General features: G+C 45.6%; 1 protein-coding gene across 1 annotated transcript in view; it reads right to left on the bottom strand.

Annotated features, from left to right (window-relative positions):
* PAPPA (pappalysin 1) overlaps positions 1-15314 on the bottom strand; it is a 224054-nt gene that overhangs the window by 157290 nt on the left and 51450 nt on the right. The window contains 3 exon segments of the mRNA XM_037059146.1: positions 2020-2212; positions 8580-8873; positions 13292-13437. Of these exon segments, the coding sequence (XP_036915041.1) occupies positions 2020-2212; positions 8580-8873; positions 13292-13437 (633 nt within the window).

Raw genomic sequence — 15314 nt, 5'->3', positions numbered from 1 at the left:
CAGGGAGTCCACTTCCTTCCCCATGGCCACACGCCCCCAGCTGCCAAATGAAGGTTCTAGATCCAGGGACTGGTGGCAGAATGGAAAATTAGAGCCCAGATTTAATGTGGTGCCATGATCTAATATATTTTAAACACACACACACGCACCCTTTATAACTTGAGTTTTGGAAGGATCTAATGAACACACACGGCATGTCTGAGATCAGACATGCCAGCTCCCACCACCCTCGACGGGCTCTTGGTCACATCTCTCAGTCTCTTTGGGCCCCAGTTCCCTTTTCATCTGGCAAATAGGGAGGGTGATCTCCCTTCCATGGAGTTACTGGAAAGACTAAGTGAGACTCTGTACACAAAGCCTTTAGCACAGACTCCTGCACAGAACAAGCATCTGCGAAGTAACCACAACCGCAGAGTAATATTAATTAATGATTAGTTGGTTATTATTTTCAGCACCATCCATGTTATACCCTCATGACTCAATAAACATTTCCAAGAAGAGCTGGGGGTGGCTGTGATATACTAATCTGTCCTAAATTACAGCTAACTGACAAAATAGATGTCAACGTCTTAGTCTGTTTTTATCACCCTTTGGAATTTGCTTCCCTTAAATCTTGAGCTCCTCAGTGGGTCTCTAGGCTAAAACACAGCACACGAGTCAGGTCACTGAGGCATCAGGAGACCCACATTTGGGGGGAGGAGAATAAGGCTCGGGGACAAAAAGTGACTTGCCCAAGGCCACACAGCTAATAAATGACAGGGAAGCAGAACAAGATATTCTGCGCCTCAGAATAGCTTATCATTCCTTGGTCTTCTAAAAATTGTACTTTTATTTTACAGAGAAACACTGGGCACAAAGATTATATATAGATATCTAGATATATGTTTATTTCTAGATTACACACATGCATGTGTGTTCATGTAAAATGTATGAATACACAAGACCTGTCCAGAAAAAGTCTAGCGATTGTTAATATAACAAGAATGGTTTGCACGACATCGATGTAACCTGGCGGCCAAGGAGACTGGACTGGAATGCACATGCGTGAACGATGATAATTTTGCTGTGTTAGTCATTGGGGTAGTAGATGCCACTGAGTGAGCATGTGTATTGTGTGGTCATATCTTCAAAATGATTGAATGAGTAGAGCAACAAATTTGCATCAAATTTTACATTAAGCTTGAAAATTCCCCTGTGAAAACTACTGGGATGATCCAGAGGCCGCAGCTGTGGGCAACTGGTGACTGGCAGCTTCATCACAACGATGCGCCTGCTCGCGTACCACACCTCATGCAGAGTTCTTTTGCAAAACACCCAAGCACCCAAATGACTCAGACCCCCTACAGCCCAGATTTGGCACCCAGTGACTTCTGGCTTTTCCCAAATCTAAAATCACCTTTGAAAGGGAAGAGATTTCAGATCATCTATGAGATTCAGGAAAATATGACGGGGCAGCTGATGATGACTGGGAGAACTGTGTGAGGTCCCAAGGTGCCTGCTTAGAAGGGGACTGAGGCATCATTGTCCTATGTGCAGTGTTTCCTGTATCTTCTTCAATAAAGGTCTCTATTTTTCCCATTACATGGCTGGATACCTTCTGGACAGACGTTGTATACATAAACACCTTATGTACCTTCACCTATAATATGTCTGTGAAGGTGTTTTCCAGTTTCAAGTCTTGACCTCGTGGAGATAAGACCAGCACCTCCATCCCAGAGGAGGTTCTGGCAATAGAATTTTCCAGGTTTTTAGTAATAAAGCTAAATATTCATTCATTCACTTAAAATGTTTCATTACTTACTCATTTCTAGTAGCCATCATTCATTTACTCCTTGACCCTCAAATGTATAATGTACCTCTGTGGACCAGTCACTATGTTAAGCGCTGGGCACTTGTCGAACAAGAGCAAAGACAAAGAATGGAGCAAAATCTCTCTCCAAAGTTTGGCTTCCCTTCCAAGTTTCCCTCTTCTTGGCAGGAGGGAAAGAGGGGAAACAACACTTCACAGTCCATACTCACCTTTCAAAGAAGTGGCCGTCGATGGGTGGGAACCATTCCAGCGTCACAGAGTCAGCCGTGTGGCCCACAATCTGGGGAGCAATGGCGACAGGCGCCGGCTTCTTGGAGGGCTGCCAGCTCTGGTACACCAGGTCCAGGTAACAGTGCATTCTGGCAACTTGATTGGGCGTGAAGGAGTCAGTGCAGTCGTCATCTGTAAGGGGGGAACGGTGAAGATAAGAAGCTGGCTGCACGGGCGGGCACACAAGAGAGTCATGACGTCTCCTGGAGGCCTGGGAGCCAGCACGCCAGCCCTTGCCAGCTCAGAGCTGGCCTCTTCCAGCACTCAAGAGTTAATGGTCTGTGAACAAATTAGTGTAGTCATCACTTCTGCAGACAGGTGAGGGGGAACAAGAGAATGGGGAGGGTGGATGCAACTGAAAAGTACATCTGAGACTGAGAGGGAACAGCCCAGAGGTCGTGGCTAAGGACAAGGGCAAGGCAAGCTGCTTCCCATGAGCCCAAGATCCGCTGGTCACACGTCCCCTTATCTGTTCCCTCCCTCATCACTCATTCAATACCTCTCATTCACTCATTCATTTACCTCTTTATTCACTCACTCATCCCTTTGTTCCTTTATGTACTCACTTGTTTCTTCATTCTTTCCTTCACATTCACTCATCCACTCATTCAGTAATTCTGTTCTTTATTGATGCAGTGATATCATCCTTCAGGCAAACCTTGCGAGCATCTATCACATAGTCTCTGCTTTGTGCCAAGAGCCACAGAAAGGTAAAACATAAAACATTCCTGCCCTTGAGGAGCCACCAATCTAGTTACAAAGGGAAGGTCAGTTTGTTGTATTAGTCAGTTTGTTATAAGGCTGCTGGAGTCGGTGATGATGATCGCTGAGGAACAGAAGAGAGCATGTTGGCGAAGGAGACTGAATCCAAGAGGCTTCTGAAGAAGGAGGTATTTGACGTCAACCAGATTGCACGGCTAAGACTGGGAAAGAAATGTGAGTGAGGGACTGTGGGACCTGGAGTTGTGAGACCGCAGAGGCCTGATGGCCACGCCATGACCCCTTCTGCACAGAACTGACACTGAGACTTGTACTGCTCTGTGTGAGCCAGGCGTGGTGAACTGTGCTTTGGACACACAGAGCTCTTCTATTAGTTTTGGAATAAGCACCATGATTTTCTCCACTCTACAGAGGAGGAAACTGAGGCTAGGTGAGATCACGTAACTTAAGATCACAGGGCTAGAGACAAATGTGAGATGTGAACCCAGGCAATCTTGACTCTAAGGCCAAGCTTCTCATCCATATGAGAACTTCTGAGCATAAACGAGATTTTGTGTGGATACAGGACCCTGCAGGGGCTTGATAAACAGGTGTTGAGCTTGAGTCTGAGGGGGCTGGAACACAATCCCTTAAATGTCTTTAGTTATAATGACCTTCAATCTTATGCTCTCTTTTCTAAGATGTGCACTGAAGGTGATGACCCAAGACTCAGCCCCCAAGGAAGAAGCTTGTCTCCCATCTCTTCCTTCAGCAGCTTTTTTTCAGCTGCCCCAGGGTAATGCACTGTTTTGGCTTGGTTTCCAAAAACACCACTTCCCAGAGGTGTCCGCCTGGTCAGGGTTTCCGCAGCTGGGCCCCAGACAGAGGAGCACGGGGCTTGCCAGATCTTAAAATAAACCCACCACTGGGAATCCTGCAGCATAAACTCACTTCCCTTATCAAACAAACAGCAAATAAGTTTGGGCAGGTGCTGGGCAGTTGGACGGTATGGATTTTGAAGCATGGATTATAATAGTAAAATATTAGATACAGCACATCTCTCGATTAATAAGGAAACGGCTGTGTACCTTAGGCACAGGCATAAACAGAATACTAATCAATCATTTCCAAATAAAAGAAGTAACTTCAAATCTCTGATCCCTTACATGTATGTCAGGGATATTTAAATCAATCCCACTACATAGACTTGTAGTGAGCACTCAGGGAGCTGGAGCATACAAAGTATTTATCAAGATGAATGGAGAAGAAGCACAGTGATTTTTTTTCTCTATACACTCTGATTTGTTTCTTTTACCCCCAAAGAAGCATATTTACTTTTTATAACTTAAAAAGTAGTCATTCCCATGTTGGTCAATAAGAAAAGAATTTGGAAAATGGATTGGAGATAGAACCTGGTAGGGAAACAGAGATGCATTTGAAATGTAAAGCCAGCATCAGAAAACAAAGTCTGCCCCAGGATACACAGCACAGAGCTGCTATGAAGACCTGGGGTGAGGTGCCCAAGGGTTTCTGTTTATCATAAATGCTCTGTCTCAATTAGCTCATGTCTGGCTTCCCACCATCACATGCCTCCTCTGCCGACATCTGTGGCCACTTTACCCTGGTCTCCAGGACCAGCCAGTACATCTTGTTCTTCTGTCCCCAGCTTGTCCCCCACCAGAAAGGAATTTGGGGATGTCAGCAAGCTGGGATGATGACCAGTCCCATGATGTCGAAGGAGTGCCCTGGGTTTACTAACACAACTTTGTTCTCAAGAACATGTTTCCATCTGTGGCTGGGAAGCCACAGAGCACAGAGGTGCAGGGCACGAATGTGGTTCCTTCACTTCCTGTGGACTGTGAGCAAAATGCTGACCCCTGACAACCTCATTTTTATCCACTGGAAACTGGGCAATAGTGATGTTACCTGCCTCCTAACACTGGTGAGGGCTTTTAATAAGCTGACCCATGTCAAGTGCATGGATACCCAAGTTGCCCTTCGTAAAAACCCCTCCCCTTTTTTGCAGTTTTAACAATAATGATAATGGCGATGATATCAAGAATAATAAGTGAATATGAAAGTTACAGATATTCTCTGTAAGACATTTGTAATATGGCAAAAAAGTGTTACAAGGAAATAAATACCACCCTAAACTCATTACCTAGAGATACCAGAATTAATCTCTAGTATACAGGTATGTGTGTGCATGTGAAGATGTCAAATATGTGAAATTCTCATCAGCACAGACACACACACACATGCTCACAGACACTGGTTTTACTCTCTACATAAGACTCTGTGACTGTTTTCCCAACAAATAACGCATAAATGATCCTACTAATTGTCATTGATGGAGCACTAGTTATGATATTAAGTCTGTTACCTGTACAATGACACCTACTATCACCTAGTTAAGTGTGATTGTTCTCCATGGTACCAGTGAAGTAACTGAAGCTCAGACAGGAGAAGTAACTCACTTGGGTCAAAGGCCAGTGCTGAAGGGTGCAGGTTCAGTCCCCACGCTCCAAACCTCATGCTCTGAACCACTGTATCATTCTCCTGTTTCTTCCCTCCATCATCTCCAATATCACTGTTAGCGACCACATACTGTTGAATCATATGGATGCCTTGTGATTGATTTCAGCAATCTATTCCCTTAAGACGTGTAAGCTGTTCCTAATTTTTCACACACATGAGCATTTTTCTTCTATGCCTGGCAGATAGTAAATGCCTAATTAATATTCAGAGTATGAACCTTGCTAAGAACATTGGTATGAGTAAATCTTTAAACACATCAACTGCCTTATTCCCTTAGGATCTATTCCCTAGATAGGAGAAGGCTGGGTCAAAGCACATGTGCGTAGTAAAAGGCCCTAACACGCAGGAAGAGGGTAACCAGATGGTGGTTCCCATAGCCTGGAAAAGGCCCGGTTACCACACTTTTGGGGAGGCCCTGGTGCCTGGTGGGCCCCCGATGGCCTATTATCTTCAGGAAGTGGAGTCCAGGCTGCTTCCAGGGCAATGTGACAACACTCTCCTGTGGCTCAATATGCTCACCCCCATCATCTGTCCGGGGCCTGCCTGAGCTGAGCTCTTTGGGCCTTCTCGGTCTCACCCAACGTCAGAAAGAAAGCCAGGTAATTAGCGATGAACAACTCTGCAGTAGGAAAAGCTTGTCTGGGTCTTGCTGTGTGATTCTGGGCAAGCTACTTAGGCTCCCCAAACCACACTCTCTGCATCTGTAAAATGGGTGGAATAGTAAGAGCACTTACCTCACTGGGTTATTTTGAAGATTCTGTGAGACAAACCTAAGAAGTGTTTCACACAGTGTCTGACACACCCCAGGCACTCAAAAAGTATTGTAAACCTGCGCCGATCAATATGGTAGCCGGCAGCCATGTATGGTTATTTCCACTTAAATGAATTAAAGTTGCGTCAGAAAAACAATTCAGTTCCTCCATCTCACCAGCCATAGTTTAAGGGCTCCACAGCCACATATGGCCACTGGCTAGCTTCCCGGGCAGCACAGACACAGAACATACGCTTCTCTGTGAAGGCTTCTGCAAGCAGCACTGCACTGGACCCCCTTACCCAGTTAGTGACCAGGCCTGGCCAGAAGCACCCAGGAAGGACTGGACTCTCAGCAGCTGACCCTGCGAGGCCTGCGCCCTCTCGCCTGGACAGCCCAGTCCCTGTGTCACTGCCACCGCTCTCCCAGCCCTGAGAACCCGATCCCGTTCTGCATTTGAATTTCCTCCAGCTGCTTTTGTCACCTCATCTATCAGAGATCCTAAGGAAAACAAACATTGCAAAGCTCGTGGTCGCCTCGAATATGCTTTTGCGGGTATAAGTTTGTTATCGTAGCTCAGTGAATTAGTTCTGCTGTTAATGGGTCACTGAGCTGAGGGGTTCCTTTAAAAAAACAACAGTAAATCAATCACCCTTTAGATCTGTACAAAGGGGAACAAAAAAGGATTTAGTTTATGGGGGTCTGGTAGCTAGTGGCAGCTCCTAGGCTCCTAAGAGGCCGGCAAACTTCCAAACTCATGTTATTGTTTATTTTCCATGTGCATCGAGCTGGCCAAGAAAAGGTGCTACAGAAATGGAACGTAAGCAGGGCTGTGTGAGGCGACGGGGCCCTGCATGTGGGATGTCAGCCGGGCTGGGAATGGGAGCCCAGTGGGAATCTGCTTTTGAGGAAATACCCAGCACTCCGGCCCCTTTTAGAGACCTGAACCAACAGACTCTGTACATGGTGCCAGTGTGGGTTATGGACTCTGCAAGAGACCTCGGGTTTGGACTACATGAACCTGAGGCCCCCAGCGGTCCCCACCCAAATGGGAAGGCAGAAGACCCTTGGGGGTCATCAACGCATTGCCTTTTAGCAGCAAATCAACTTCCGACATGCAATCTGAAGCAAAGCCCCAGGAGGAATGAAAAATACTTGGAAGGGGGCCTCCAGGGTTCAAGTGGAAATAGAAGCCTAGAGCCCCACCCAGGGCATCCTAGCCCCTCCCACGAAGCCTCTCTGTGGAGCAGAGTGTGAAAACCACCCACGTTGCTCCATTTCCCACTCACATGTCATCTAGGTCTTTTGAAAAGAGTGGCACCTTTGTAGAAGGAAAAAAAAAATGCCTGGAGTCAGATGAGTGACCTGTGGCAAATAACTTCAGAGAGTCCCAGCACTGTCATCTGTAAAGGGTGGACACTTCCTACCCCTGAGAATTGGGGTTAGAGTTAAATGAGATGGAGTATAATAAAATTCTTTATGGACCATAAATTTTTATATAAGCAGAAACATGTTACTGATCAGAATCAATTTTATAGACTTATTATAGGAGAATTCATTCATTTTTTTCTGTCCCTGCCTCCCTGCCTCCCTTTCTTTCTAAGACACATTTATTAAAGCACATAGCCCGGTTCTAGGTACTAGGAACACAGTGATGGATTAGAGACAATCTCCGTCTTCACAGAACTTGCTCTTTCTAGTGGGAGAAAGAGACGCCTGCATTGAATCTTATAATAGAGTTGTTATAATAGATCTTGCTTTCCACAAGGGCTCTTGGCTCACCGGGCCAGCAGGGAGGGCCATGACTGCTCTGAGGAAGGGGTGTCTTGTTCTAATTGGCCGCAAGTGTGAAAAGGGCTAGCTGTGGTCTTGCTATACGCTAGAAGGAAGTGCGGGGCATCCTAGAACCCAATGAGTGAATCCTTAATACTGTTACCGACAGAATAAAAAGGGCTTTGATAAGACGTGTGCAGTTACAAAAAGTATCAATCCATGGAATCACTATGTATTTAAAAACTAGAAGCATCTCTCTCTCTCTCTCTCTCTGGTAATAAAATAGTAGAGTATGAGTTTTGTGTTCTTTTTTAAAGGTTCAAAGACCACCAGCTACAAGAATGTATTCTGAGAAGAAGAGAGCTGCAAAACCAAGAGGATCCTTGGAGATCAGGTCTAAAAGAGCCCATTTTCTTGACAAAAGAGAGGATGCAATAGACTGAAAGGTATTGGGTGAACCAGTGGCAGAGGCAGGCCTCCTACCCAGCTTTCCTGACTATCAGCCCTGGGCAGCTTCCCAGCGTGTGTCTTTCTGAGGCCCTTTCAGATGAAACATCGCCCAGGTACACTTGAGGACTTCACAGAAGGCTTAGTACTCTGATCATCTGGGATGAGGTCTTTCTTGGGAAGAAGACACATTAGCATGGGTAAACAGCTTGCTCAAAGCTACTCTGAGTCAGGACTAGAGCCCGTATCGGACATCCAGCCCTGCGCACCCTGCAGAGCATAGTTCCCTACCTGCGTAACTCATGAAGTTGTTGTAAGGAGTGTTGAAGAAGCTATGAAAGCCACAGGTGTCATTTCCTGGCCCCGGGTCACCGCAGGACTTGTATTTCGGGGCTGGGTTGGTGTCGCTGCAGAGGTCTCCGGTCTCAAAGGAGGGCTCGGTCTCCATGCAGGGGTCGCTGCAAGACTGGATTTCCGAGATGCCTCGGAAGATGTGGTAGAGGCCCAGGCTGTGCCCGATCTCATGGATCATGGTGTGGGTATGCCCCGGAATGCCGTAGAAAGAGGGGTTCAAGACAATGCCACCTGCAGGGTGAAAATCAGAGCTTTAGACAAGCTGGACACTTTCCTTCCTGGTTCAGGAATCCCCCAATATGCGGGTGCTGCCCAAAGTAACCACAGGCTTCTCCGCCTTCTGCCTCCACTGCCCTAGGAGTTGTTATGACTTGTAATGTGAATCACTGATTTAGGAGGAAGGAGTCTCGCAAGTCATTTTATGCAACCCCTTCACTTCCAGATGAAGACGCCCATGCCTAAAGGAGTGAGGCAACTTACCCAGAGTGATTTCAAACTGCTTGAAAGAGGTGGCATGATTAGCACTCAAGGACTTTGATTTCTGGGCTGGCAAACATCTCTGCTGCGACTTCTTCCTCAGAAAGTAAGTCGCACCCTAGTTTATAAACATTCTACACACTTTTGTTTACGGGAAGGCCTCGAGGCCAGACACCTCGGTTTCCATTCTCATTTTGCCTTCGCTAACTCTGTGACATGGAGCAAGTCAGTGACCCCCTCTGAATCCCAGCCCTCCATCTGTATAGTCTATAGAGAGTGGACATGCATGAAGGCCAGCACCATGTGGCACTTACTCTTACAACAGTGGCCAAAAGCCAGTGTTTCTTGAGCATTACTATGTCTCCTCAGGCCCTGGGCTGAGTGTATCTTGTGTGCATCATCACAATCATTTACAATGCAATGAGACAGGCACCGATGCACAGAGAAGCAAAGTGCCTGGCCCACGATCAAGAGTTAGCTGGTGTGGAAATCTGAATCGTGATCCTTGGGCTCCAAAACTAGGGCTCTTAATCTGGGTTCTACTGCTAATGCCTACCTCAGGGACCCAAACATGGCATCGCTTTGAATGTGTGTTCAATATTCGCTGAATGCTGACCCAACAAAGGGAGTTTTGCCAGGTCTAATCACATAGAAGCAGCTAGTATAGCATTTGACATACCGTGAGGGCCGTACTTACTGTCTAACTACTTGTTACTCAAAGTGCGGCTCATGAACAAACAACACGGGCATCACCTGGAAGGTGACTAGAAATGCAGACTCTCAGAGCCCACCCGAGACCTACAGAACCAGAATCTGAATTTTAATAATAGCCCCAGATGACGTGTCTGTACATTCTTGTTGGAGAAGCAATGGTCCACATGGCCTGCCTTAGAAGACAGAGCACTGCTTTGTCTGGGGAGACAAATGGAACAGGTCTCAGCAGAATCAACAGACAGCATTACTCACTGCATGTTCATTTTAGGCACTGGAGAAATACATGTAGGCTAGCAGAAAGACATTTAAACTTTAACATCTAAGTGTGTCTAAGGGAAGGTTAAAATTTCGGTCTAAGCTTCCTGTGAGTAGGAACTTTAAGTGCAGAGCAGCATCTTATAATGGTAAGAAAGCATAACCTTGTTGATTTGTCCTGGCAAGCCTGGAGCTCGCGTGCAGGGAGTTTTATCTCAGACTGAAAGGCTGGGAGGGTGAACTCGCTCAGTCTTGGGGCTCACAGAGGCTATTAATTCTCAACAGGTCAGAGCCTTCTTCTAGCACAAAGATAAAGAAGTATGAGAGGGTGTGTGGGCATGCATGTGTGTATGTGAGGAGGGGCAGGCAGAGGCAGGGAGGGAGAGAAACTGAGACAGGCAATCAATTATTGCCTCTCAATTATTTTCTGTCAATCATAATATGTAGCACAATCCCCTTCTCACCCAAGACTGTTTCTAGGGATGATGGTGTAACAGGAGGAGGAAAGGGTAAATACACACACACACACTTTCTCTCTCTCTCTCTCTCCCTCTCTCTCTCTCTCTTATAATTAGGTTTGATTGAAGTTACTGTAGAGAAATTGCTTATGATCAATAGCTCTCAGGATGGGGAGGGGGCAGCCTGAAGGACAGCAGGAGTCAGCCTGACTTGGGTTGCAATCCTCAATTTGCTTCATATTGGCTGTGTGATCTTGAGAAAGTGAGTTTGCATCTCTGGTGAGTTCTAAAATAAACAGCCACAACAGTGGCAGTGATTCTCTGTCTCTCCCTGAAGCTCTGATATGGAGGGAATTGGTGGGAGGACACCTTAGGTATTTTCAGGAATAAGGAAGGGTTGCAGACTTAATGTCCAGGCTGGGTCTGGTGGTTTTACCTCATTCCCTCCCAACTCAGCCCTCTTCAGAGAGCGACAGTACAGAGCCAGAGTCCTGTTTCATTGCTTCTCTTAAAAGGTGAAATAGCTTGAGCCTGACATCATCCTGAAATACTATAACATGCTATGGATTTATAGCCTTCTGTGGTCCTGGTTCTGAGCCAGTCTCTGAAATTCGTGGAATTACCAGGAGTATTTTCCTCTACCTTAGAAGCGTGTTGCTCAACCCCTTTAAGACTCTGCTCATGGCCTTTGCAGTTGCTTTTCCAATAGTGCAACATTTCTGCACTGAGAAGGGTCCTTGGAGGCCATCTAGTATAACCCGATCATTTAAAATCTGAAGAAACTGAGATCTGGAAAGGGAAAGAGACTTGCCTAAGGCCATACTGCTAAGTCAAGTAATAGCTGAGAACAACTGTGGATTTGGACTCCGGGCCAGCATGATTCCCATACATCATACGAGGCAGCTCATATAAGCTGATCCTCCCCCAGTTTGCCTAAGTTGCACTCCCTCTTCTGCCCAACCCCTGTTTATGGCTGTCTGTCTATCTGTCCATCTACTCGTTCATCACCTATCTCAGGGTTTCTCAATCTCCGCACTATCAGCATGTTGGATTAGGTAATTCCTTTTTGTGGATATTGTAGGAGATTCAGCGGTATCACTGGCCTTTACGCACTAGATGCCAGTAGCATCCTCTCGTTTGAATCAACCACAAATATCTCTAGACATTGCCAAATATCTCCTAGGGGATAGAATGCCCCCATCCCCAAGTTAAGAACTGCTACATATTTATCTTTGCATCTACTTCTATTTGTATAACTATACACATGGACATAGACAGACACACACTGGGTTTGTTCTCTTAAAAACAACCGTGAAGTATCAGCTATCCGAAGCGAACTAAGTCTAGAGTTTGATTCCACGCAATTTCATTATTTGAAGTTGCAGAGTCCTTCATCTCCAAGATATCAGCACTTTGGAGCCGTTACGGGACTCTGGGTATGTCACTGGGGGGCGAGGCAGACTGAGGAGATACCTAGCACTGCTTCCTGCTGAGCCCAAACATTCCCTGGTGAAGATGCTCACTGAGTCATCGCTATTCCTTGGTGTAGATAATGGAAACATTCTACCAAAGCAAAAACGGTTAAATAAACTGCAGTGCCCCTACTCCGTGGAGTATTATGTGGCCATTACAAATCTCATCCTTAGAGAGATGGAAATAACCTAGGAAGATGCTTTTCTCTTGTGATGTTAAATTAAAAAAAAAAGTTGGGTGGGAAGTAACTAAGAAGATTGCTGCAACACAGAAAAATGTAGATAGTATAATAGTAGGTGAAAAAAAGACAAACTTGCCCTGGCTGGTGTAGCTCAGTGGATTGAGCGCGGGCCTGCGAACCACACAATCGCGGTTCGATTCCCAGTCAGGGCACGTGCCTGGGTTGCAGGCCAGTTCCCAGCAGGGGACTCACGAGAGGCAACCATACATTGATATTTCTCTCCTTCTCTCCTTCCCTTCCCCTCTAAAAATAAATAAATAAATAATCTTCAAAAAAAAAGACAAACTTGCATCTACACTATGATTTCAAATATGTACAAGTTAAAAAATGCACGTCTACATATACCTGTGAACTGCAAGAGTAGGGAAAAATAACAATTGAACAGCTATACTGTTTGCTGGCAGGGTCTGGTTTGGAAACCACCGTCGTTTCTGACTTTGGTGGCTGACTTGTATAAACCCATGTCTTATGTATGGACATGCATCATCTGAATGTCAGAAGAGTCCCTGGTGTTGCTGGTAGGTGGAATGTGAAGGAAAGAGGCGTTCTTATCAATGCACTTTCTCTTGCCTCTTTGGTGTCTTTCAAGCCAACCCATGCTTGGCTGTGACAGCACAAGGTGGTCATCAGGCTGAGAAAAAGTCTCCATGAACTAAGAATCCATGGACAGAGTCATAAATTTCAGTTCAAAATATGGCTCTGCCACCTACTTGTGTGACCTTGGATAAGCCCCACTCCCTCTTTTACTCTCAGCCTTCCCATGGGTAAAATACGCTTAGTAATATTGTATGATTGTCTTCAGAGCATTTCTTGGTGGTTAAAATGAGATCAGGGATGCTGAAGAGTTTTATAAATTAAAAAATAATAATAAATCAATACACTTATTTATTTATCAATAATAAATCATTCGCTATGCCCATCCCACCACCACCATCAGGACTGTGACCACCGTGATCAGCAGCAGCAGCATCACTAGCAAATGCAGTCCTGCACTAACCCAACACCCTCCTGAAGACGTTTCTAATTCTCACCTAAGGGCAGTAGGGCCTCCTTGTCCCACGGCCAAGTGGCTACTCCTGCCAATTCCTCCTCCGAGGAGTTTGCAAAGAAGATATTGAGGTGTGTGGTTCCATCCAGTCTAAGAATGCTCTTCAGTTCATTGACATCCAAGTATGCTCTGCAACAGAAAAAGAACCCTGGCTGTCATCACCATCCACAAAAGTCACTCTCCACACAACAGGTACTGCTCATTAACTAAGAGCTACTATGTGTCAGGCACTTTGCTAAGCCCTTTATAAACACCACCTCATTGACTTCTCTCAATACGTAAGTGATATGACGCCATGTTATAGATAAGAAAATTACATTCTTATGATTTTAAGAGACTTGATAAGGTTGCTCAGCTTACAGAGAGCAGAGGCAGTTCAGAATCTAGATTTATCTAAAGAAAACGTCTGTGTCCCCAAGGATTCTGCCTGTATTGATTAGTGGCAGGGTGCAAGGTGCATAGTGTGAGTACCGATCAAGAGTACAGACCATGGAAGAGATTGCCTACTTTCTAGTCTTGGCTTCTTTCCTCCTCATTCACTATGCACCTTGCACCATTCATTTAGTAAATGCAGGGCTGTACTGGGAAGCCTTCTTTGCGTCTGTCTACCATCTCTACACAAACCACTGTTACTTGGTTTTCAAGAGAAGCACCATATGGCCCAATGTTCTTAAACATGTTGTCCAAAGTTGCAGAACTGGGTTTAAGGCCAATTCTTTCTAGCTCAGAAACCGATACTCCTTTGATCGGGGCATCATGCTGCCGCCTGTAGTAAATGATGCTCCATTCTATAAGCCCCTATTTCTTTGTAAAACAGACTAGAGAAGGATATTGTACTTGAGGTAGCTGCCATGGAAGTCTGACATATCTGGAACGTGAATTAACTCACTGTAGTACAATTGTCAAAACTCTTTAATACACAGAACAAACACATATTGGATAAAGAAAGAGACGGTCTTTGGAAAGAGACTGGAATGTCATAGGTTCTCAATACCTAAGAACTCCTCCCTTGCAGAGTAAGACTCTCGCGTTGGGACAGAATTGCTAAAGCTCTGGACCAGTCACAGGCGTATTATTCAACAGCTCATTTCCTAAACTGAGAGAGGCGTCCTGCTCCCTGCCCATCCTTTCGGCTCCTATTTTACATCTGTCATCATGTATTTTAGAGATCTTGAGAGCGGCCGATAGTCATTTCTTGAGAAAATACATCAATGAATAAGTTTAAAAAAACATAAATAAATAAGCAGGTAGGCTGCTGGATATAGTAGTTGAGATAAAGTCTACAAATAATGATATTTAATGTGTGCTGGGCCCTTCTACGTGGCTTGAGTCTATGTGGATTATTTCCTTTAATCAACTTACTCACACTGAGGGAGACGGTATTATTATCCCCATTTTCGAGAGGAGAAAACAGAGGCTTCCAGTACCTTCATACCTTGCTAAGGTCACACAGTCAGTTAACAGTGTTTTTCTTTTTTATAATTTTGTCTCTTCATAGGGGGGCTGGCACAGAGCCTGGCTCGTACAGCACGCAAAAATGGCTCCCTTGTGTTCCCCTGTGAGTCATAGAAGGGCCTCTGTATGGGAAAGAGTGAAGTCCAAGATCCCCAGCATGGCCTGCAAGAACCTGTCTGCACTGTTAGCCTCCTCTCTCTCTGTTCCCTCTCTTGAATTTCCCAGTGGGCCCTGGCAGCGCCACGAGGAAGCACTTGCCCCAGTGCCTTTACTCATGCTCTTCCCTCCGTCAGGGACTCTACTCCCCATTTTGTCCCCTGATGAACAAATCTCGAGTCCATTCTGGTACCTCTCTTCCAGGAAGACTTCCCTGATTAACCCATTACCTCCCCTCAATTTACTGTCTTTGTATTCATCCACCTCCTATTAGTATACGCTCTAACACCATTCTAATAACCACTTCACCTGTCACCTCTGCCACTCTTGGTGGCTCCCTGGAGGGCAGAGAGGGTGCCTTATTCATGTCTGTTTACTGAGTCCTCAGCACAGGG

The sequence above is a fragment of the Sturnira hondurensis genome, unplaced genomic scaffold (genome assembly GCF_014824575.4).
Source record: "Sturnira hondurensis isolate 20B ecotype Veracruz unplaced genomic scaffold, ASM1482457v3 Scaffold0010448, whole genome shotgun sequence".
NCBI classification, from domain to species: domain Eukaryota; kingdom Metazoa; phylum Chordata; class Mammalia; order Chiroptera; family Phyllostomidae; genus Sturnira; species Sturnira hondurensis.
Note: the sequence above shows the minus strand (reverse complement) of the source record. Positions and strands in the feature narration are given on the sequence as shown.